At 47.9% G+C, this 17,987-nt stretch overlaps 1 protein-coding gene across 5 annotated transcripts in view; it reads right to left on the bottom strand.

The window, feature by feature from the left end:
- Positions 1 to 17,987, bottom strand: part of EEPD1 (endonuclease/exonuclease/phosphatase family domain containing 1) — a 156,040-nt gene that overhangs the window by 36,658 nt on the left and 101,395 nt on the right. For 3 of the 5 annotated variants that reach the window (XR_015766790.1, XR_015766788.1, XR_015766791.1), the window contains exons 6-10: positions 16,875 to 17,013; positions 12,457 to 12,651; positions 10,764 to 11,030; positions 9,293 to 9,985; positions 7,245 to 7,507 (exon numbers count right to left, since the gene is read on the bottom strand). Coding sequence is in view for 1 of the 5 variants with exons in the window: in XM_088018609.1 (XP_087874735.1) it covers positions 10,831 to 11,030; positions 12,457 to 12,651; positions 16,875 to 17,013 (534 nt within the window). In the remaining 4 variants the exon portion in view is untranslated. Of the gene's footprint in view, positions 1 to 7,244; positions 7,508 to 9,292; positions 9,986 to 10,346; positions 11,031 to 12,456; positions 12,652 to 16,874; positions 17,014 to 17,987 lie in introns of those variants that run through there. The other 2 variants (XR_015766789.1, XM_088018609.1) reach the window with 2 other exon arrangements.

The following is a 17,987-nucleotide window of genomic DNA, read 5'->3' as shown; positions in this document are numbered from 1 at the left end:
TCAGAAATAAAAGGCATTGCAATTGATACCACAGAAACACAAAGTATTATAGGAGACTACTATGAACAATTATACACCACCAGACTGGATAATCCAGAAGAAATGGATAAATTCTTAGAAAGACACAACCTACCAAGACTGAATAAGGAAGAAATGGGAAATCTGAACATAGACCAGTAATAAGTAAGGACACTGAATGAGTAATCAAAAATCTAACAAAGAAAAGCCCAGGGTCACATCATTTTCCTGGTGAATTCTACCAAACATTTAGAGAAGAATTAATGCCATTCCTTTTCAAATTCTTCCAAAAAATTGAAAAGAACACTCCCAAACTCATTCTGCAAGAATTACTCTACTACCAAAGCCAGATAAGGATACTTCAAGAACAAAACTACAGGCCAATCTCCCTGATGAATACAGATGCAAAAATTCCCAACAAAATAAGTGTTAGGAAACCAAATTCAACAGGACATTAAAAGGATCATACATCATGATAAAGTGGGATGTATTCCTGGAAAACAAGGATGGTTCAACATACACAAACCAAAAATGTAATACACCACATTAACATAATACAAGATAAAAATCCTATGACCCTCTCAATAAATGCAGCAAAAGCATTTGACAAACTTCAACATCACTTCATGATAGAAACTCTCAAAAAATTGGGTATAGGAGGAATGAACCTCAACATTATAAAGGCCACACATGACAAGACCAAAGCCAACATCATACTCAATGGTGAAAGGTTAAAAACTTACCCTCTCAGATCAGGAACAAGACAAGGATGCCCAGTCTCACTACTCCCATTCATCAAATTACTAGAAGTCCTAGCCAGAGCAATCAGGCAAGAAAAAATAAAATAAAAGGCATCCAAACCGGAAATGAAGAAGTAAAATTGTCTCTATTTCCAGATATGATCTCATATATAGAAAACCCTAGACTCCAACATAGAATTAGCATATTCAATAAAGTTGCAAGATACAAAATCGACATACAGAAATCAGTTGTGTCGCTATACACTAACAATGAAATATCTGAAAAATAAAATCCCATTCACAATATCAAAAATGATAAAATACTTAGTAATAGATTAACAAGGAGTTCTATATACTTAAAACTACAAGACTTTCATGAAAGAAAGGGAAGAAGACACAAATAAATAGAAAGATAACTCATGTTTATGGATCAGAAGAATTTGTTAAAAAGTCCATACTACCCAAAGCCATCTTACAGATGCAAAGCAATCCCTATCAAAATTCCAGTGTGAAAAGCCCAGGACCCAGGGAATTTTTTTCCCCTCAAAAATAGAAAAAAAAAAATCCTAAAATTCATACATAACAACAAAAGACCCTGAGTAATCAGCAAAGCAATCCTAAGAAAGAACAAATACCCAGAGGTATCACACTTCCTGATTTCAAACTATACTATAAAACAACAGTAATCAAAACAGTATGCTACAGGCATAAAAATAGACACATAGACCAACAGAACAGAATGGAAGTCCCAGAATACTCAGTGGGAGAAGGATAGTCTCTTCAATAAATAGTGTTGGGAAAACCGGATATCCATATGCAGAAGAATGAAATTGGATGTCTATCTTAGATCACTCACAAAAATTAACTCAAAATGGATTAAACACTTAAACACAAGACTGGAAACCATAAAAATCCTAAAAGAAATCATAGGGGACAATCTCCTTGACACTGGTCTTGGCAACAATTTTTCTTTGGATAGGACATCAAAAGTACACGAGCAAAAATAAATAAGTGGGGTTGCATCAAACTGAAAAGCTCCTGCACACCAAAAGAAACAACAGAATGAAAAGACAAGTTATGGAACGGGAGAAAATATTTGCAAATCATATATCTGATAAGGGGTTAATATCGAAAATATACAAGGAGCTCATGCAACTCAAGAGCAAAAAATACAATCTGATTTTAAAATGAGAAGAACTGAATAGACATTTTTTCCGAAGAAGACATACAAATTGCCAACATGTATGTGAAAAGACATTCAACATCACACATCATCAGGGAAATGCAAATCAAAACCACAATGAGCTATCACCTCACACCTGTTAGAACAGCTATTATCCGAAAAGACAAGAGATAACAAGTATTGGCAAGGATATGGAGAAAAGGGAACCCTCGTGCACTGTTGGTAAGAATACAAATCAGCACAACCAAGGCAGGAAAACAGTAGGGAGGTTCTTCCAAACATTAAAAATAGAACTGCCATAGGATCCAGTAATCCCACTTCTGGGTATATAATCAAAGGAAATAAAAATAGGGTATTGAAGAGCTATGTGCATTCCCATATTCATTGCAGCATTATTCCCAATAGCCAAGATATAGAAATAACCTAAGTGTCTGTCAAAAGTTCAATGGATAAAGAAGATGTGATATACTTACGCATGCGCACACTGGAATATTAATCAGCCACGAGAAAGAAAAAAATCCTACCATTTGGAACAACGTGGATGGGCTTGAAGGCATTACACTAAGTGACATATATCAGAGAAAGATGAATATTATATGATTATCACTTATATGTGGAATCTAAAAAAGCTAAACTATGGAAGCAGAGTAGAATACTGGTTACCAGGGGTTGGAGCTGGGGAGATGTTAGTCACAGGATACAAACTTCCAGTTAGTTCTGAAAGATCTAATGCACAGCATGGTGATTATAGTTATCAATACTGTATTATATACTTGAAAGGTGCTAAGAGAGGAGATCTTAAATGTTCTCACCACAGGAAAGAAATGGTAATTATGTGAGGTGGTAGAGGTATTAACTAATTCTACTGTGGTAATCATTTCATAATATATAAACGTATCAACTCATCACATTATACACCGTAATGTTCTATGTGAATCATAGCTCAATGAAGCTTGGGAAAACAAGACAACCAACTTCACTATTTGTGTGTGCTCTGTCCCAGAGATATTTTATGCATATACAATCAATTCCGCAGAACTACTGTTTTATTTTAGCACAGACTACTACACATATTCTTCTGTGTTTTGATTTTTCCATTTAATATATGTCAGATTATTCTAAGATATGAACTCCTCAAAGTTGTGAGGGTTTGTTCTTTAAAAAAATTGATGGAATTTCAGTGGGTGATAATTTCAAGAGATTGTGGAATTCTGGAGATTATTTTTTCCAGTATGGGGGTTAGATAAACCTGAAAAAAAATCCCAAACATAATTTATCTCAAAGTTCTTAAGAGCAGCAAATATATGATTACCTCAGGTATAAATATCTCAAATTTAGATAAATCAGATTATTTGTCTCTCTTGCCCTTTAAAAATAACCTCTATCCTATTTACTCTACTTCCCTGGTTAATTACTGTGTTTCTCCCAGGAAATTAAGTATCTTGGATCTTACAGGTAAATGGGCCTTCCTGGATCTAGGAAGACCTAACTCTTCTAGAGGCAGTTATTCAGGCTCCTGAGCACATCTGAGTGTCACCTCACAACTGCCCACTAGAGGGACCACGAACCCTTTTCCCCTTCCCTTCTGGCTCTTTGTTTCCCTATTTTATTTCAGGCTGGAGGCCCTCTAGAGGACTCATCTTGCTGGTTAACCCTTAGAGCTAAGCGCAGACCTACACTTTGACTTAAAGCAAGCAGAATTCTTCTAGGAAAAATTTGTATATTCCTTTCAAGAGCTCAAGAGGAGGAGTTACTGAGGTCTGCAGTCCTATTCCAAAATGGGGTGTCCTCTTAGGTCCAATTTGAATCTCTCACTAACGAGTTTGCCATAAAAATTCCTTGAGTTGGGCTAAAAACCAATATGCATACTCCATATAAATATATGAAGTATATTATATGCTAAAGCATATTAAATACTGTTTACAGTCTTGAGCGCTATCTTCAATAACATTTTAATGTGTCTGTTTGAAACAAGCAACATCTATCTCTATGAGATGAGAGCAGTTTGAAATTCAGATGCCATTTTGTCTTACTACAGCTTCCTAACACAAATACCTAGACACTCCTTAGTAACACCAGTGTTTTCCTTTTAGAGAAATAAGAGAGGAGAAATTGAGGAAAGATAACAGATCCTCTGGCCAGAGATTTCTCAGCTCAACAGCTAAGAAATGGCTCACAATCTGAGGTCCCCATTGTTTCTGGATCACAGGCAAGGCTACGGAATTCACAGTTTCTGACCTCAAGCCCCACTGTGCTTTGATGTACCACATCTCTGGGGTGACTTTAGGCCTTCTGTCCCACACCCCAGGTACCTGGTAACAGTGCACCCTTCAAACCCTTTAAGCTTTTGGAACAGTCTTCAGATGAAACACTGGAAAACACACAGAGGCTTCTCCCTCATGACCCCATGCCCCCAGGTAAACACACCAAAAAACTGGGATTCCCAAGGGCTGAGATATTTAGGGGTTAGGTAAGTGACTAGATTTGTCAGGGACAAGCCTAGGCTTTGAGAACATGACATACTGCACGTTATGTTGAGGATGGGAAGTGGGGCCCTGGCCTCCAGAGTCCGTCTGGAAGCTGCCTGCGAAGGCTCTCGGGGCTGATCCTCCCATACATTCACTGAGCCTAGGTGGCCTCCGCACAGAAACTACTCAGTCTGACTGCTGCCTGCAGGCGGGCCCAGGAGACCCCACTGTGTGATAAATGTGAAAAGATCAAGCTTTTCAAAAATTCTCCGGTAATTTAAACTTGAATAAGTAAGTGATGAAGAATGATGTTCAGGGGGTGCCTGGGTGGCTCAGTCGTTAAGCATCTGCCTTCGGCTCAGGTCATGGTCCCAGGGTCCTGGGATCGAGCCCCACATCGGGCTCCCTGCTCCGAAGGAAGCCTGCTTCTCCCTCTCCCACTCCCCCTGCTTGTGTTCCCTCTCTCACTGTGTCTCTCTCTGTCAAATAAATAAATAAAATCTTTAAAAAGAAAAGAATAATGTTCAGAAAATTTCAGAAGGGAAGTTTGACAAATTCCTAGAGCTCCAGGTGTTTACCAAATAGTGAGGATTTACTCAACATCAGTCTTTGAAATCTGGTCTTGTGTTGGGTAATTACAGTCATGAAACAACCCTGTCGGCATCAGCAAGCCCAGGACTCACTTAAATAGTCACAGTAACAATGCTTCTGCGCCTGTCAACTCTGAGCCTTCCCTTGTTCAGCTGATTTCCTACAGAGACTTGGTACTAGTCATAGTTACTGTCCCCACTGAAGCAATCTCTTACTTAGTCATTAAAAGCCACACTAAAATTCTAATCATCTACCCCATTTCTTCTCAAGGCTCTATCTTTAGTATTGTGTATAGGAGGCCCAGCCACATTTCTAGGCACTTAAAGCCCTCTCACCCCATTGGTATTTCTCAAAGTGTGAGTCTCAGGGGACCTTCATTGATTCTGCTGGGCCACAGGCCAGGCCTCATCAGTGCTCTGTCATTGGACTCCCTGGGTTAGGGCTAGGAAACCTCCTTGCCAGAAAGCTCCTGGGTGACTCTTCCATGCACCAGACTGGGTGGCCCACTGCCCTAGAAAGAGATTCTCTGTGTTCGACAGCTCAGTTAGACATAACACTTTAGAGCAAAAGGTAAAGGGAGCGCCAGGGAAAGGCAGTTCAGTGTACCCACCAGCACCCAGCAAATCTGTGGCATAGCTGGCTTCATCCTGGCATTTCCTCAGTGAAGGGCAGGGTGGATTTTTCTAGGCAGGAAAATTATAGGATTCCTTAAAGCAGACAACAGGACAGTGTCCTGTTGGCCTTCTTTCCAGAGAAAGCCATCTCTGGAATCTCTGTTGAAAAATGCCACCTCAGGTTGCCTGGGTGGCTCAGTCGGTTAAGCAGCTGCCTTCGGCTCGGATCATGATCTCAGGGTCCTGGGATCGAGTCCCACCTCAGGCTCCCTGCTCGGTGGGAAGCCTGCTTCTCTCTCTCTGCCTGCCTCTTTGCCTACTTGTGCTCTCTCTCTCTCTCTGGCAAATAAATAAAATCTTTAAAAAATGCCACTTCAGTCCATCTCAGAACCCAGAAGGAAGGAACTTCCATAGGAAACACAGCGGGTCTGGGCCCAGGGGCCAGATACCTTCCTCCAGCTGCAAAGTCGGACTCTGTCCAAGGCCGCGGGTCCCATGTGATCACACAATACAGGCCAATTGCACTCACTCATCACAGTGAAACCTGAGTCCTTGCTGCTCCCACCCTCACCCCCAGATAATCATCTAATTAAATAATTCATTATACTGGAAGTCGGCAGGGCGCCTAGGCAGGGTCCATCTCCTGTCACTAACTGTTGACTGGAGCCCAGCCTGCTCAGCAGACTAACTATAAAGCATCCCCCACCACCCCACCACCTCAAGCACCAAGGGAAACCTGCCTCATGTGGTTTGACCCCAGACTCAGGAAGGCACAAGCAGGTGGGGAAGGTCTTCAGAGGCTTTCTCCCGCTCCCTCTTCTTCCTCCTTCCCCAGCCATTGGGAACCACTGCCACCCAAGGACAGGGCTCTCCGCAGAGAAAGCGACACCCTTTTGCCTGAAGATCTCGTTCACCGGCCTTTGAACTTCACCGCTCTTATGCACCCGAACTGCCCATGTTCCCAAGCCCAACCAGGCCACCCAGCACGCATCAGAGAAAAAGGGAGGGGCAGGAGGTAGGAGGAAGAGCTGGAGGTCCCAGGATGCCAGCCCACCAGCCCACCCCGCCGTGGCCTTCAAAGCTCATCCTGCCCCTGCACCCTTGGCCTGCAGCGGCGAGGGGGACCTGGCCACCCCTGGCCCTCTCCCACCTGCTTTCCTCAGTCTGTACTGGGCTAAGACCAACGCCTAGGTCACCCTCAGCTATTCAGCCCTCCACGTGGTTTCCAGAAAGGCAGAAGCCCCAGTAATAGCTCCCTGGCCTGTCCCTTTGGCATTAGCTCTACCTGCCTTTATCAAGGCCATTTATTTTCCACAGCCCTCTGGGTCTGCTTGACATGTCCTGGACCAACTGCCCTCCTTATCACAGCGAAACCAGAGTCCCTCATCCTTCCCTTCACCATGCCTCAGTTCCTCCGTCTGTAAGAGGAGCACAAACAATAGGACCTACTGCACTGGACTCTTCGAAGGAATAAAGCAGTTAAAAGTGTCAAGTGCTCAGGACTAAGGAGCCAATAAGCACGGACAAGGATTATTTAAAGAGCCAGTTTAAGAGAACTGGGCGGTGCTGAAGCCATGAATTCTTTCCTTTGAAAGGAGACCCTGTGGCAGTCTCACGTCGGGGCACTCACCTCCCATTCCAGATGGTGGCGACCTCTGCCGGGCGGGGTGCTCTCTCACTCCAGTGGGACGGTATCTGCGCGGGAGCACTGGGGGAGAACTCCAACACTTAGATCCAAAGAAACACGAAGAATGTAGCCCGCTCTTAAGGGCCATGCCCATTTTGCTTCCCTTGACATCTTCCGAGCACCCCCTGCTAAGTCTGGGGACAGTAAAGGGTGCGGCTGGTGCAGCAGAACGGAGAGATGGCCCCAGGGGCCCTGCTCACTGGCTCCTACGCAGAAAGAGACCTCTCGTCGGATGATGGTCAAGGGAGGAAGATTCTACGGGGTGGGTAGGGGGCTCTGGTCATCTACGGTGCTCCCGGGATAGAGAGACCCAAGGAGGATGCCAGAGCTTCCACTTGGCGCCTGGGCCTTTCCGGGTCCCTAGCACATAATTCCTTCCCGTCTCCTGCCCAAACCCACCCGCCAGAAACCCTGTTCCGCATCAGGGGGCTCCTCTGGGCTTTTCCAACAAAGTGGCTTTGCAGCGGGGCCCTTCTTGAACAATCCCGAAAGGTAGGAGAAGGAAGAAAAGAATGGGGCGGGAAGGAAGGGATGGAAATGTCCCATCTGGGGACGGAGCTGGGGATGGGGTGGGAGGAAAGTCTGGAGAAGGGGAGGGTTTAGAAACAATCCAAGGTGGGGAGCAGGTAAAGTCCATCCAATGGACTATGGTTTGGCAATAACAAGAAAGGAGCTGCCAGGCTATGAAGAGACACAGAGGAACTTTAAACGCAGGTTGCTAAGGGAAGCCAAGCTGAAAAGGCTACAGACTGACTGACTGCAACTATATGGCCTTCTTTTAGAAAAGGCAAAACTAGGGAGAGAGTAGAAAGACCAGTGGTTGCCAGGGGAGGAGGAGGGATAAATAGGCAGAGCACAGAGGATTTTTATTTTTTTTATTTTTTATTTATTTTTTTTTAAGATTTATTTATTATTTATTTTGAGAGAGTGAGAATGAGAGAGAGAGAGAGAGCACATGAGAGGGGGGAGGGTCAGAGGGAGAAGCAGACTCCCCGCCGAGCAGGGAGCCCGATGTGGGACTCGATCCCGGGACTCCAGGATCATGACCTGAGCTGAAGGCAGTCGCTTAACCAACTGAGCCACCCAGGCGCCCGCACAGAGGATTTTTAGATCAGAGAAAAGTAGATATAGGTCTTTATACGTTTGTTGAAACCCATGGACTGTACAAAGAGTGAACTCTAAAGTAAACCGTGGACTTCAGCTAATAATAATGTACAAATACTGGTTCATCAGTGGTAGCAAATACACCACACTAATGTTAACAACAGGGGAAACTCTACAGCAGAGTATGGGACCGCTGTGCTTTCTGCTCTGGCTTGCTACAAACCTAAAACCACTCTTAAAAATAAAATCTATTAATTAAAGATGGCAAAAACAAGAAAAAAGCAAAACAAAACAAAACCCAAGCCAAAACCATCCCCCCAAAAGCAAAAACCAAGAAGGTTGGGGCTAGAACAACAGCTCCCCCCTGCAGACAGGCTCCCCTTTGCAGACAGTCTCCTCCCTGCAGACAGTCTCCCCCCTCTGCAGACAGACAGGCTCCCCTTTGTAGACAGGCAGGCTCCCCCCTGCAGACAGGCTCCCCCTGCAGACAGGCCTCCCAACAATGCCTTGAATGTTAGGAGCCAAAGCCAGGACCCACTCTGTGTTTGAGATGTGGGGGCTGTGTTCCGATCCCCCGCCCACCTCAAACACCATGACCTTCATTAAGGTCATTTAATTGGATTTATTTTCCCTTTCTCTCACTTAAGCCTGTTCTTTCCTCAGTTTGGGGGCAAAAGCCAATCTGGCTAAAAGGATTTGGCGCAGCTGGCTGGTGAATGCTGGTGGAAGTTTGTGCTTTAGATCGAGGCACCGAAAAAGGTCTGCTCTGTTGGGAAGCACCCTTTCCTCCCTGCCCCGCCTTTTCCCTCTAACTGGAGTGCATTTGGTCCAGGCTCATTTGTGCTTCCAATGGCATAGTCTGAGCCTAGGGGAGAGGCGCTACTCACCCTCCCACTGGAGATGGTCCCTCGGAGTGGCACGGCTGATGCCCAGGCACCCTTGGAGCGCCCGGAGGACTTCCCTCCTGGGCCCACAGTCAGTGATGCTCCTTGGAGCTGGGTGGTCCAAAAGATGGTCTTTGGTGGAAAAGAAGCCTCTTTCACTGCATCTCGTCCCAGCCCCAAGCCACTGGGTTCACACTGTGTGGCGACAACAGTTTCTGGGTACTGGTCCACACCACGTTTTCAGCGTGGAGGGAGGAATAAACCCTGAGCTTCCATGGTGACCTGGAATAACTCATAATCTAGGCTCATGATTCACACATTCACTATCAGTGTTGCTGCTTTCATGGCATTGGTGTTGGCAAGCAGAGAATGAACATGTGGGCATGGGCTTTTGGGCTGGGTTTGGATCCCATCTATTTACTTACCGGTTATGTGACCTGCAGAAGGTTAAGCACTCTTTAAGCCTTGGTTTCTTTGGCTGTAAAATGGGTGTTATAATCTGGTCTCACAGGAGACCTGAGGGAGAACCACACCAGCTAAGGGAGGGGGTATCTAGGGGCCGTTGGCATGGGCATGTCCCCCTGCCCACCCCCAAGCCCCACAAAAATGAACCCTCTTTCAATACTCCCAGGCTTAGCTTCCTGTAGATCCAGAATCAACAGATCGTCCTCAGAATCACCATGCGGCGGCTCTGGGCTAGGAATCGGATTGAAGATGAGAGTGGGTGGGGAGGGAGGGAGGAAGTGGGGTCATTCTGAGGGAATTCTAGCCCAGCACCAGGGGACCTATGCTGAATGTCCGGGGGCACAAATGGTGCTCGAGGTACAAGACAGTCTAGCAAAGGGGTCAGAAGATAAAGAATACGCTAGGAGGGAGAAGGTCCTAGAAAGATTTTCTGGTGACCTCAGGGGATCGACAGGGGTGTAAGAGGCATCTCTGCGAAGTGGGGGGTGTAAAGGAGCACGCTTCCTGGACCACAGCCTCCCAGAGGCACTGGAAGTGGGCACAGAACACCCGCAGCTCGGGAACCCACCCCCGGGACGCTCACTGCAACCAGGCAGGTTCATCTCTGTTTATTTTTTCAAAACAAAACTAAAAGTCACCACTCAAAATATTTGAGAAGAGTGCTCAGCTCACAGTTAAAAGCTTTATGCAATCTGCTGCCAGAGCATCATGGACCGGTGGTCAGAAACGAGCGCTTCTGGCATGGCTCAGACCCGGCCTGGCGGCCTGAGACCACCCTCTCTTGCCCCATCAGCCCCATTAGGGTTCTTTCTGTGCATGCTGCCACCCAGGGGCAGCAGCCTGCCCGCATATGCGGAGGGGGACGGCATCCCCAGATTACAAGACATCTCGGTTCCCCACTGTGCTTCTGATGGTCCAAGAACGTCCACAGAGAAGGCAGGCAGGTCGAGGCCCAGGGGCTAGTGTCAAGCTGAAAACCAAAACCGCAGTTCTGGCTCTGCGTCTTCACCTAGAAGGGTGAACTCCCTCGCCTGGGGCCCTCCAGGCTCAGAGGGGGAGAGACAGACTGGGCACCATCATCGCTCGTGCTTAATGTGGGCTTCACTTCGCTCCAAGGGGACCCCGTTGCCGTTCCGAGGGCCTTCCTTCTTGTTCCAATCCTTTTCGGTGTACAACTCAGCCAGCACGGGGCAGTGCTCAGAAGCCACTCCGCCCCAGGACCAGTTATCTGGAATCCAAGGGTTCGTGAGGCCTTCTCTCACTACGGCCCAGTGACCTGGAGGGAGACGGAAGAGAGACCCAGCTATCAGGCCTGGGGCCAGGGGGGACCACGGGCTGGCGGGTGGAGGCCTCTGCCACAGCTCTGCTAGCCAGGATGCCCTGACAATACCCCTCAGATACCCAGCCTGCCGGGGCAAACGTCAGCAGCAAGAATAAATATCTGATGCAGGGTCAAATGTCTCTCAGTGATGTGATAGCTCATTGCAGATTTGATTCGCATTTCCCTGATGATGAGTGATGCTGAGTGTCTTTTCACATACACGGTGACATTTTTTTCCAAAGAAGACATAGAAATTGCCTATTCAGTTCTTTTGCTCATCCCTGAACCTGAGTTTCTAGAACTTCATAGCAAGGGGACCGATGAAATGACTTCTGACTTCCTTTTGGCCCTGTATTCTCTTCTGATGAGAGCATGCCCTCCTGGCACCCCGGGCCAGCTGGGGCCGACCTCTGGCCAGCCGTGCCTTTCAGCAAACTGCATCTCGCCTAGGTGGATGATCGTCACTCCCCCTGGGACCCACTTCCTTCATCCTTCAGACCTGCACCCAACACAGTCCAACAGGAAAGCAGCACCCAGAGAGAGAGGTGCAAGAAGCTGGTGACATAGTCTGGACTGGAAATTCTGCTGCTAAGGATCTCAGGCCTGGCTGCCCATGAGGTGCTCCCAGGTCAACTCCAGAACTGATACTTTCACACATTGTCAAAGTCTCACTGAAGTATAATATTGATAACACGTTGGGCCTTAGCAAAGCAGCCAGGCAGGATTGAGAACCACGGTTCCTGTCCATCAAAAGACATTACCTGTCACTGTCCTATTTCTGACTAATTGTTTCCTGACCCAAAGTCTGCTCGGCAGCTTACTGGTTTGGGGGTGGCAGGGACTGCTTCGTAGCGCTGAGATTACCCACTGCACCCTGGTCCTCATGCGGTCCGGGTAAAGCACGCAGAGCATCCTGGGAGGATGCTCAGGATGCTCTGAGAGGTGTCTGCTCATCCTCAATGGCTGCTTCTCGGGGCACCGACAGCGGGTCAGGAAACCACAGGCCACAACACAGCGCCTGCATGTGACGAGGCTTGAGGAACGCTTGCTAAATGACTAAGTGTCCTTAAAATTACAGTAAGCTATTGGTTCGTCTCAGAATCGGTACTCTACTGGCCTAGAACCAGGTTTGCCCCTGCTGAAGATCAGTGAATGCCTTTTAATAATTTTTCACAGCCCCCCTTCACTCTTAAGAGTGGCTCTGTTTGAATGATAGTGACAGAGGTGCCTAAACCCTATATAATCCTGTAAATGCCCACAGAGGAGGTAACAGAACTCCCGACCAGAGTTATCAAACCAAAGGATCTGGAACTGTCAGTTTGGACAAGTCTCTCTTATTCCATTTCTGAACAGGAGAAAGACTGAGTGATCTCTGCTTTACCTGTGAAAACCTTCTTTAAGCTTTTACTGATCCAGATGTTGTCCAGAGACTTTGAGCCTTGGGGATTCTTGGTGCTGATGTTGGTGAAGGTGTGCGCAGGGACCAGGTGGTAGAATTTTTCTTTCCTCAAGATATCATAGTCACTGCTGTCAGGACCCTGGCCAAAATCCCCTAAAAAAATCATGTCTTTTTCTCCTGCAGGAGGAAGAAAGAAGGATCAGGCATTCAGGAGGTGGAGGGAGGGAAACCCAATATTGATCACAGCCCACAAATTGGGATCTCGAGTCTCTGATTGGACTCCCCAGGGTCAGGAATGCATCTGTTTCTCATTCTTCCAATTTTTCTAAATACCTTGTGCAACAAAAAAACCAAGAAAACCCCCAACATACCACAGGATTCTAAGATTAGGTTAGTAACATATTTGGAAAAGGAGAGCTACGTGATACAGAGATCACTCCTGTTCCAGCTCACATGCTCCAAATCTCATGGAAGAAAAAGCCCGAGGGCCTCGCCTGGCTATTTAATAAGAGCTTGACAAACATTCACTGGGTACAGTGGGGAAAACCGTGCAAAGATACAAGACGGTGGCCATCTACAGGTCAAGGAGAGAGGCCTCAGGAGAAACCATCCCCGCCCACACCTTGTTCTCAGACTTCCAGCCCCCAGGACTGTAGAGGAAATACATTTCTATTGTCTAAGCCACCCAGACTGTTGTATTTTGTTATGGCGGCCCTAACCGACTAATACAGGGCCAGAGTGGAAAGGTTTTCTCTTTAAAGTATTTCCAACATTTCTACCATTGTTGGATGTACACGAGAGTAAGTGGAGTCATCATAAAGTATTTCCCAGATGGAGCAGACATTCTGAGAGGACAGTGGACCCCAGCTAAGCTGTGGGATTCCCATCGTCTCTGCCTAACCATCACTTCTGGTCTCCAGGTTCCCTCAGGGGAGCCACATTATTGTGGGGAGCAGTGTTCCCGTCCTAACTTGCAAGGGAGGTTTTGAGGAAAGCAGTCCATGAATGAGAGCCAAACATATCTGAGACACTCAGCAAATCATTTTCCTGGACACCAATAGGTTGCAGCAATATTAGCTAGAGGCAAAGAAATCTGACCTGAAATGACACAAGCTACCAGCAGAGGGCACTCGTGCCCTGCAGAGGTCACCCCCCACCACTAGAGGCCAGGAGGGACAAAAAGGGGATGGGATGGAAGACTCTTGTGGCCCCGCTGTGTGGCCTACAGAGATGTAATGGTACCTCTACGCTCTATCTCAACGACCTTGGTGCCCACAGCAGGGCAAGCTCACGCGGTCCTGAGAAATCAGTGCCGACCTCAACAGGAAAAGACTTGAGAACAACTCCTACCTGACCAGCGCTAATGCCCGTCCGTGAGCCCTCACCTGGTATTGGGCCCTCTCCACAGGTAAGGAGCTAAGTCCCTGAGAGGCTGAATGGCTTGCTCCAACTCACCAGGCCAGGCCTCAAGTCCAGTGCTCTTCACAAAGAGCTAGAACGGAAGAGCCACGAGGACATGGGTGGCTGTTCTTCACAAAATCCCACGTGCCTGGAACAAGGCCTGCTGCATGGCAGACACTCAATAAACACGTATGCAATGAATGGATGAATGAGGCATGAGGAAAACCCCAGAATTAAGATGTACTTTTTGAAAGGAAAGAAGAGAATGATGCTATATTTATTAAATAACAAGAAAAACTGAACGTTATTAGAAAAGAGGCAGAAGGTTCCCATATAATGAGAGAAGTTTTCATTGGGAAGCAGACCTGAAAAAGTCTGGGCCAAAAAAGCCAATTCTGAAACTAGGAGAGATGCTGGTGTCAAAGGTCAACAAAGCCAGCTCTCTGTGTAACTTCAAGAATGAAAATTAACAGCTCTCTTTCTGAATGGGCACGGCCAGATCTACGACTCATCTGCTTTCCATTAAATTGATGTCGCTGAGGACATCGACGCGGCCCTTGCCTCTGAGAATCCGCAGGTGCGCAGAGAACTGAACTCTCCTAGAAAGCCATCTGCCTGGGGTGGGCTCCTTGGTTCCCAGGAGTAAGGGGAGAACGCTTGGGGCAGATTTCCTCAGACAGTCCCCAGATTTGCAGAATGCCAGCGACAACAGCAGAAGCTGGTCCCCACTGAGGGATGGTCCAAGCCAGATGCCAGGCATGACTACGCACCGTGTTTCACTCTAGTGGAGTTCACAGAGTGAGTCCCGGGGTGGGGGTGGGGGGGGCAGAGGGTCTGAAAGAACACCCCATCAGAGGACTGGCCCATACACTCATGTCAACCCAGACACACATTCCAGACCAAGGCAGAAAGGCCTAGAGTTTGCTAATCAAATTGCTTCTGTTTGCTCTGACAGAGAGGCTATGGGATAAAAAGCTCAGTCTTTGTTTTAGCCCCACCACCTCTGCTAATAATCGATTGGCCCCTGCACGTTGGGCAGGCTGGAGTGCTTCCTGAATCCTTGGGCCTGCTGTGTCACCTATTAACTGGGTATTTGTTATAAGCACAAGGACGCAGGGAACATGAGTCACCGTCCATACCAGGACAAGTCAAGGTGAGACAGGCTGGGGATCAATAGTCCCCTTGGCAACTTGGTACAATAACCTGCTCACTCTCTGGGTGTCAGAAAAAAATAGTAAGAAGTTACCAGAGAAGTTATGAACCGGCATTTCCCCTTTCTGCTTCCGTGTACAGACAAGGACGAGCTTGAGGTGGAGAACAATAGAAACGTCCAGAGATGTTAAAGGCTATCAGGTCATCCTTTTTAATAGGTTAGAAACTAACTGTGGGTGAACAATTTCCCACAGAGATGCTTCTTGGGTGGAGTATCTCATCTTAAACACCTTTCTGACTTTTTTTTAAGCCCCACAACTCCTCTAAGCGAAGTAGAACACTGGCAACAGCACATCCTGGTTCAAAATGTAAGTTGCCTATCAATGTTCAGAGCAGCACTACTCACAACAGCCAGAAGACCATGAGTAGATAAACAAAATGCGGTAGAGACAGACAATGGAATAAACAGTATTTGGCCTGAAAAAGGAAGGAAACTCTGACACAGACTACACTGTGGATGAACCATAAAGACCTAATGTAAGTGAAGTAAGCCAGCAGCAAAAGGACAAATACCGCACGATTCCACCTGGCGGAGGTCCCTGGAGTGGCCGAATTCATAGAGCCAGGAAGAAGAAGGGTGGTCACAGGGGGCTGGGGAAGGGACAGCGGGGAGTTCATGCTGAATGGGCACAGAGTTTCAGTTTGGAAAGATGAAAACACTCTGCAGACAGATGGATGGCATGGTGGTAAGACCATGTAAATGTATTTAATGCCACCGAACCATACCCTTAAAAATGGTCAAGATGGTAAATGTCACGTCATACATACTTTGCTACAACCAAAACAACTTTTTAAGATGTAAATTTATAATGTGACCAAATTATTTTTATAGCTGGATGCTCATGAATCACCCATGGGAGGGGCCCATCTAACATGCAAAAAGCTTAGAAAACGAGAGAATTTTGGTGAGCGTGGAAGAGAATTACAGGCCTCCAGCTGGAAACCCTCACCTAAAGAAGGGCAGGGCTCTGAATAGCCAAGCCAAGCTGACAAGAGCCCAGTCGTCACAGCAGCGGCAACTTTTCCTTCCGGTAACCCCGCACATGAGAACTTTCTGTATCACTGGGGCAGAGCCTGAGTGATAACCCAGAGACCCAACTCCCTCCTGAAGCTCTGCTCTTCTCAGTGTTCTGGTATTTTCTGAGTCAGCTGCTGTCTGCTGAGCCCCTACTATGTACCTGGTTTGTCCACGGACAGTCACCGAGCCCACCGGGCGCCCCTGGGAGGTGAGCACCAGCCACCCGCCGACCAGATGGGCTTCAAGTTGTGTGGGGGCTCGCCTGAGGTCCTACAGCTACTGAAAGAGCCAAGATGAACATCCAGATTTCCTGAGAGTGCCGGGGCTCCTTCAGAGTGACCTGCATCCCATCAGGGAGAAAAAGCCTACTTGTGCTCATCAGGACTTTCCCAGTCCCCTGTCACCCACGGTCTCGCTCTCACAAGATGAGCACGTGCAAGTCTGCGTGTGGTACCACCATAGCGGCAGCTGAACCAGGAGGACTGGTCACAAAGGAAGGTGTCATCACTCCCCCCGCCAAATCCTTTCCATCAAAAAGAGGCTAGAAGAGCCCCAAAGCCGATACCACGGGACATGCATGGTAGGCCTGCTGAAACAAAAGATGTCACCATGCACAGGGGTGGCAGTCTTCTGCACCCTCGGTGTGCACTGCGGCTGACAGCCGGGTCAGCCTTAGGGATTGGAGAGATGCTCAGAAGGAGCAACCCCATGCCTGCCCTCCAGAATTTGGGAGCTATTGGCCCAGCCATGGAGAAAGAGCATTTCCTACCTTTCAGGGTTTCCTGCAAGGTCTGTACAAAGCCAGCCAAACGGTGGCTGTCACTGTGATTCCTGCTAGGATTCTCGCCCCCTGGGAGGGTCAAGGCCGCCAGGTGAAGGTTCACAAGGGTCAAGTCATTACTTCCCACCTGAGGCAAGAGGAAACAAAGCAACACGGACAGGCTTAGATGTTCATATTTCCTGTATTCATTACTTCCGACTTACAAGCAGCTTCTTGCACGACGTTGACAACAGTGAACACAAACCAGGGTGGTCCACATGCCAAGAGCTAACGCAAGGTGGTTCAGGGTTAGATTTTTTTCTGAGGCACCTGGAGGACCAAAACTTACCCTGTTCTATCAGTCCACCCTCCTACATCACATCCTCTACTCCAACTTAGAGTCTGCAAAACCAGGCACATCTGGAAATGTCAAGTTTTGTTTTTTTTTCCTTTTAAGCAACGACAAGGGAGGAGGCGGCAGCTCTAGCAGCTGGTCATTAACCAAGACTGGGTTCTCACCCTCTAGGGCCCACCTGGGATCCCTCTGCCAGGACGCCCTTCTGGGACCCACCTCTTTCCACCCCCCCACCCCCCCCCCACTTTTTCCCCTCCAGAGACCGCTCTGCTCTGATGTTCACTTTCACCAGATTTCAAATGTGTCAAACAGGGAAGCCGGTTGCACCTTGGCAGCACAGACTATGCCCAGGCCTGCACTCCCAGGGTGCGTGTGTGCATGCCACGGCGGGCCGGTGCCACCCCCCGAGTCCAGGGTGCGTGCCGCGGCGGGCAGGTGCCCCCCGGCCCCCAGGATGCGTGCCGCGTGGGCAGGTACAGGAACATGCAGTCAGAGCTGGGCTGAGCACGGCAGCATTGCTCAGCTGCTCGGGGTTTGGCAATCCTGCCCTTCTGTTTGTCATGGTAACAGACACTAAACACTGCCAAGGAGGAAGGGGGTGCAGGGGGAGCCCCCAGGAAGTGGAGGCTGCCGGTTTCATCTTACACATGTGACCCCAGTTTGCCCACCACCACCCAGCCTGGAGAGCTCTCTGCAGCTGTGGCTCTGACCACAGAGGAACCACCGTGAGGCCACAGGCAGGGAAACCCGGCCGGGGGGTGGGGGAG

The sequence above is a fragment of the Eumetopias jubatus genome, unplaced genomic scaffold (assembly GCF_037043125.1).
Source record: "Eumetopias jubatus isolate StellerSeaLion01/CBP00866 unplaced genomic scaffold, mEumJub1_p1.0 scaffold_14, whole genome shotgun sequence".
NCBI classification, from domain to species: Eukaryota; Metazoa; Chordata; class Mammalia; order Carnivora; family Otariidae; genus Eumetopias; species Eumetopias jubatus.
The sequence above is the reverse complement of the archived record's forward strand: the minus strand, read 5'-3'. Positions and strand labels throughout refer to the sequence as shown.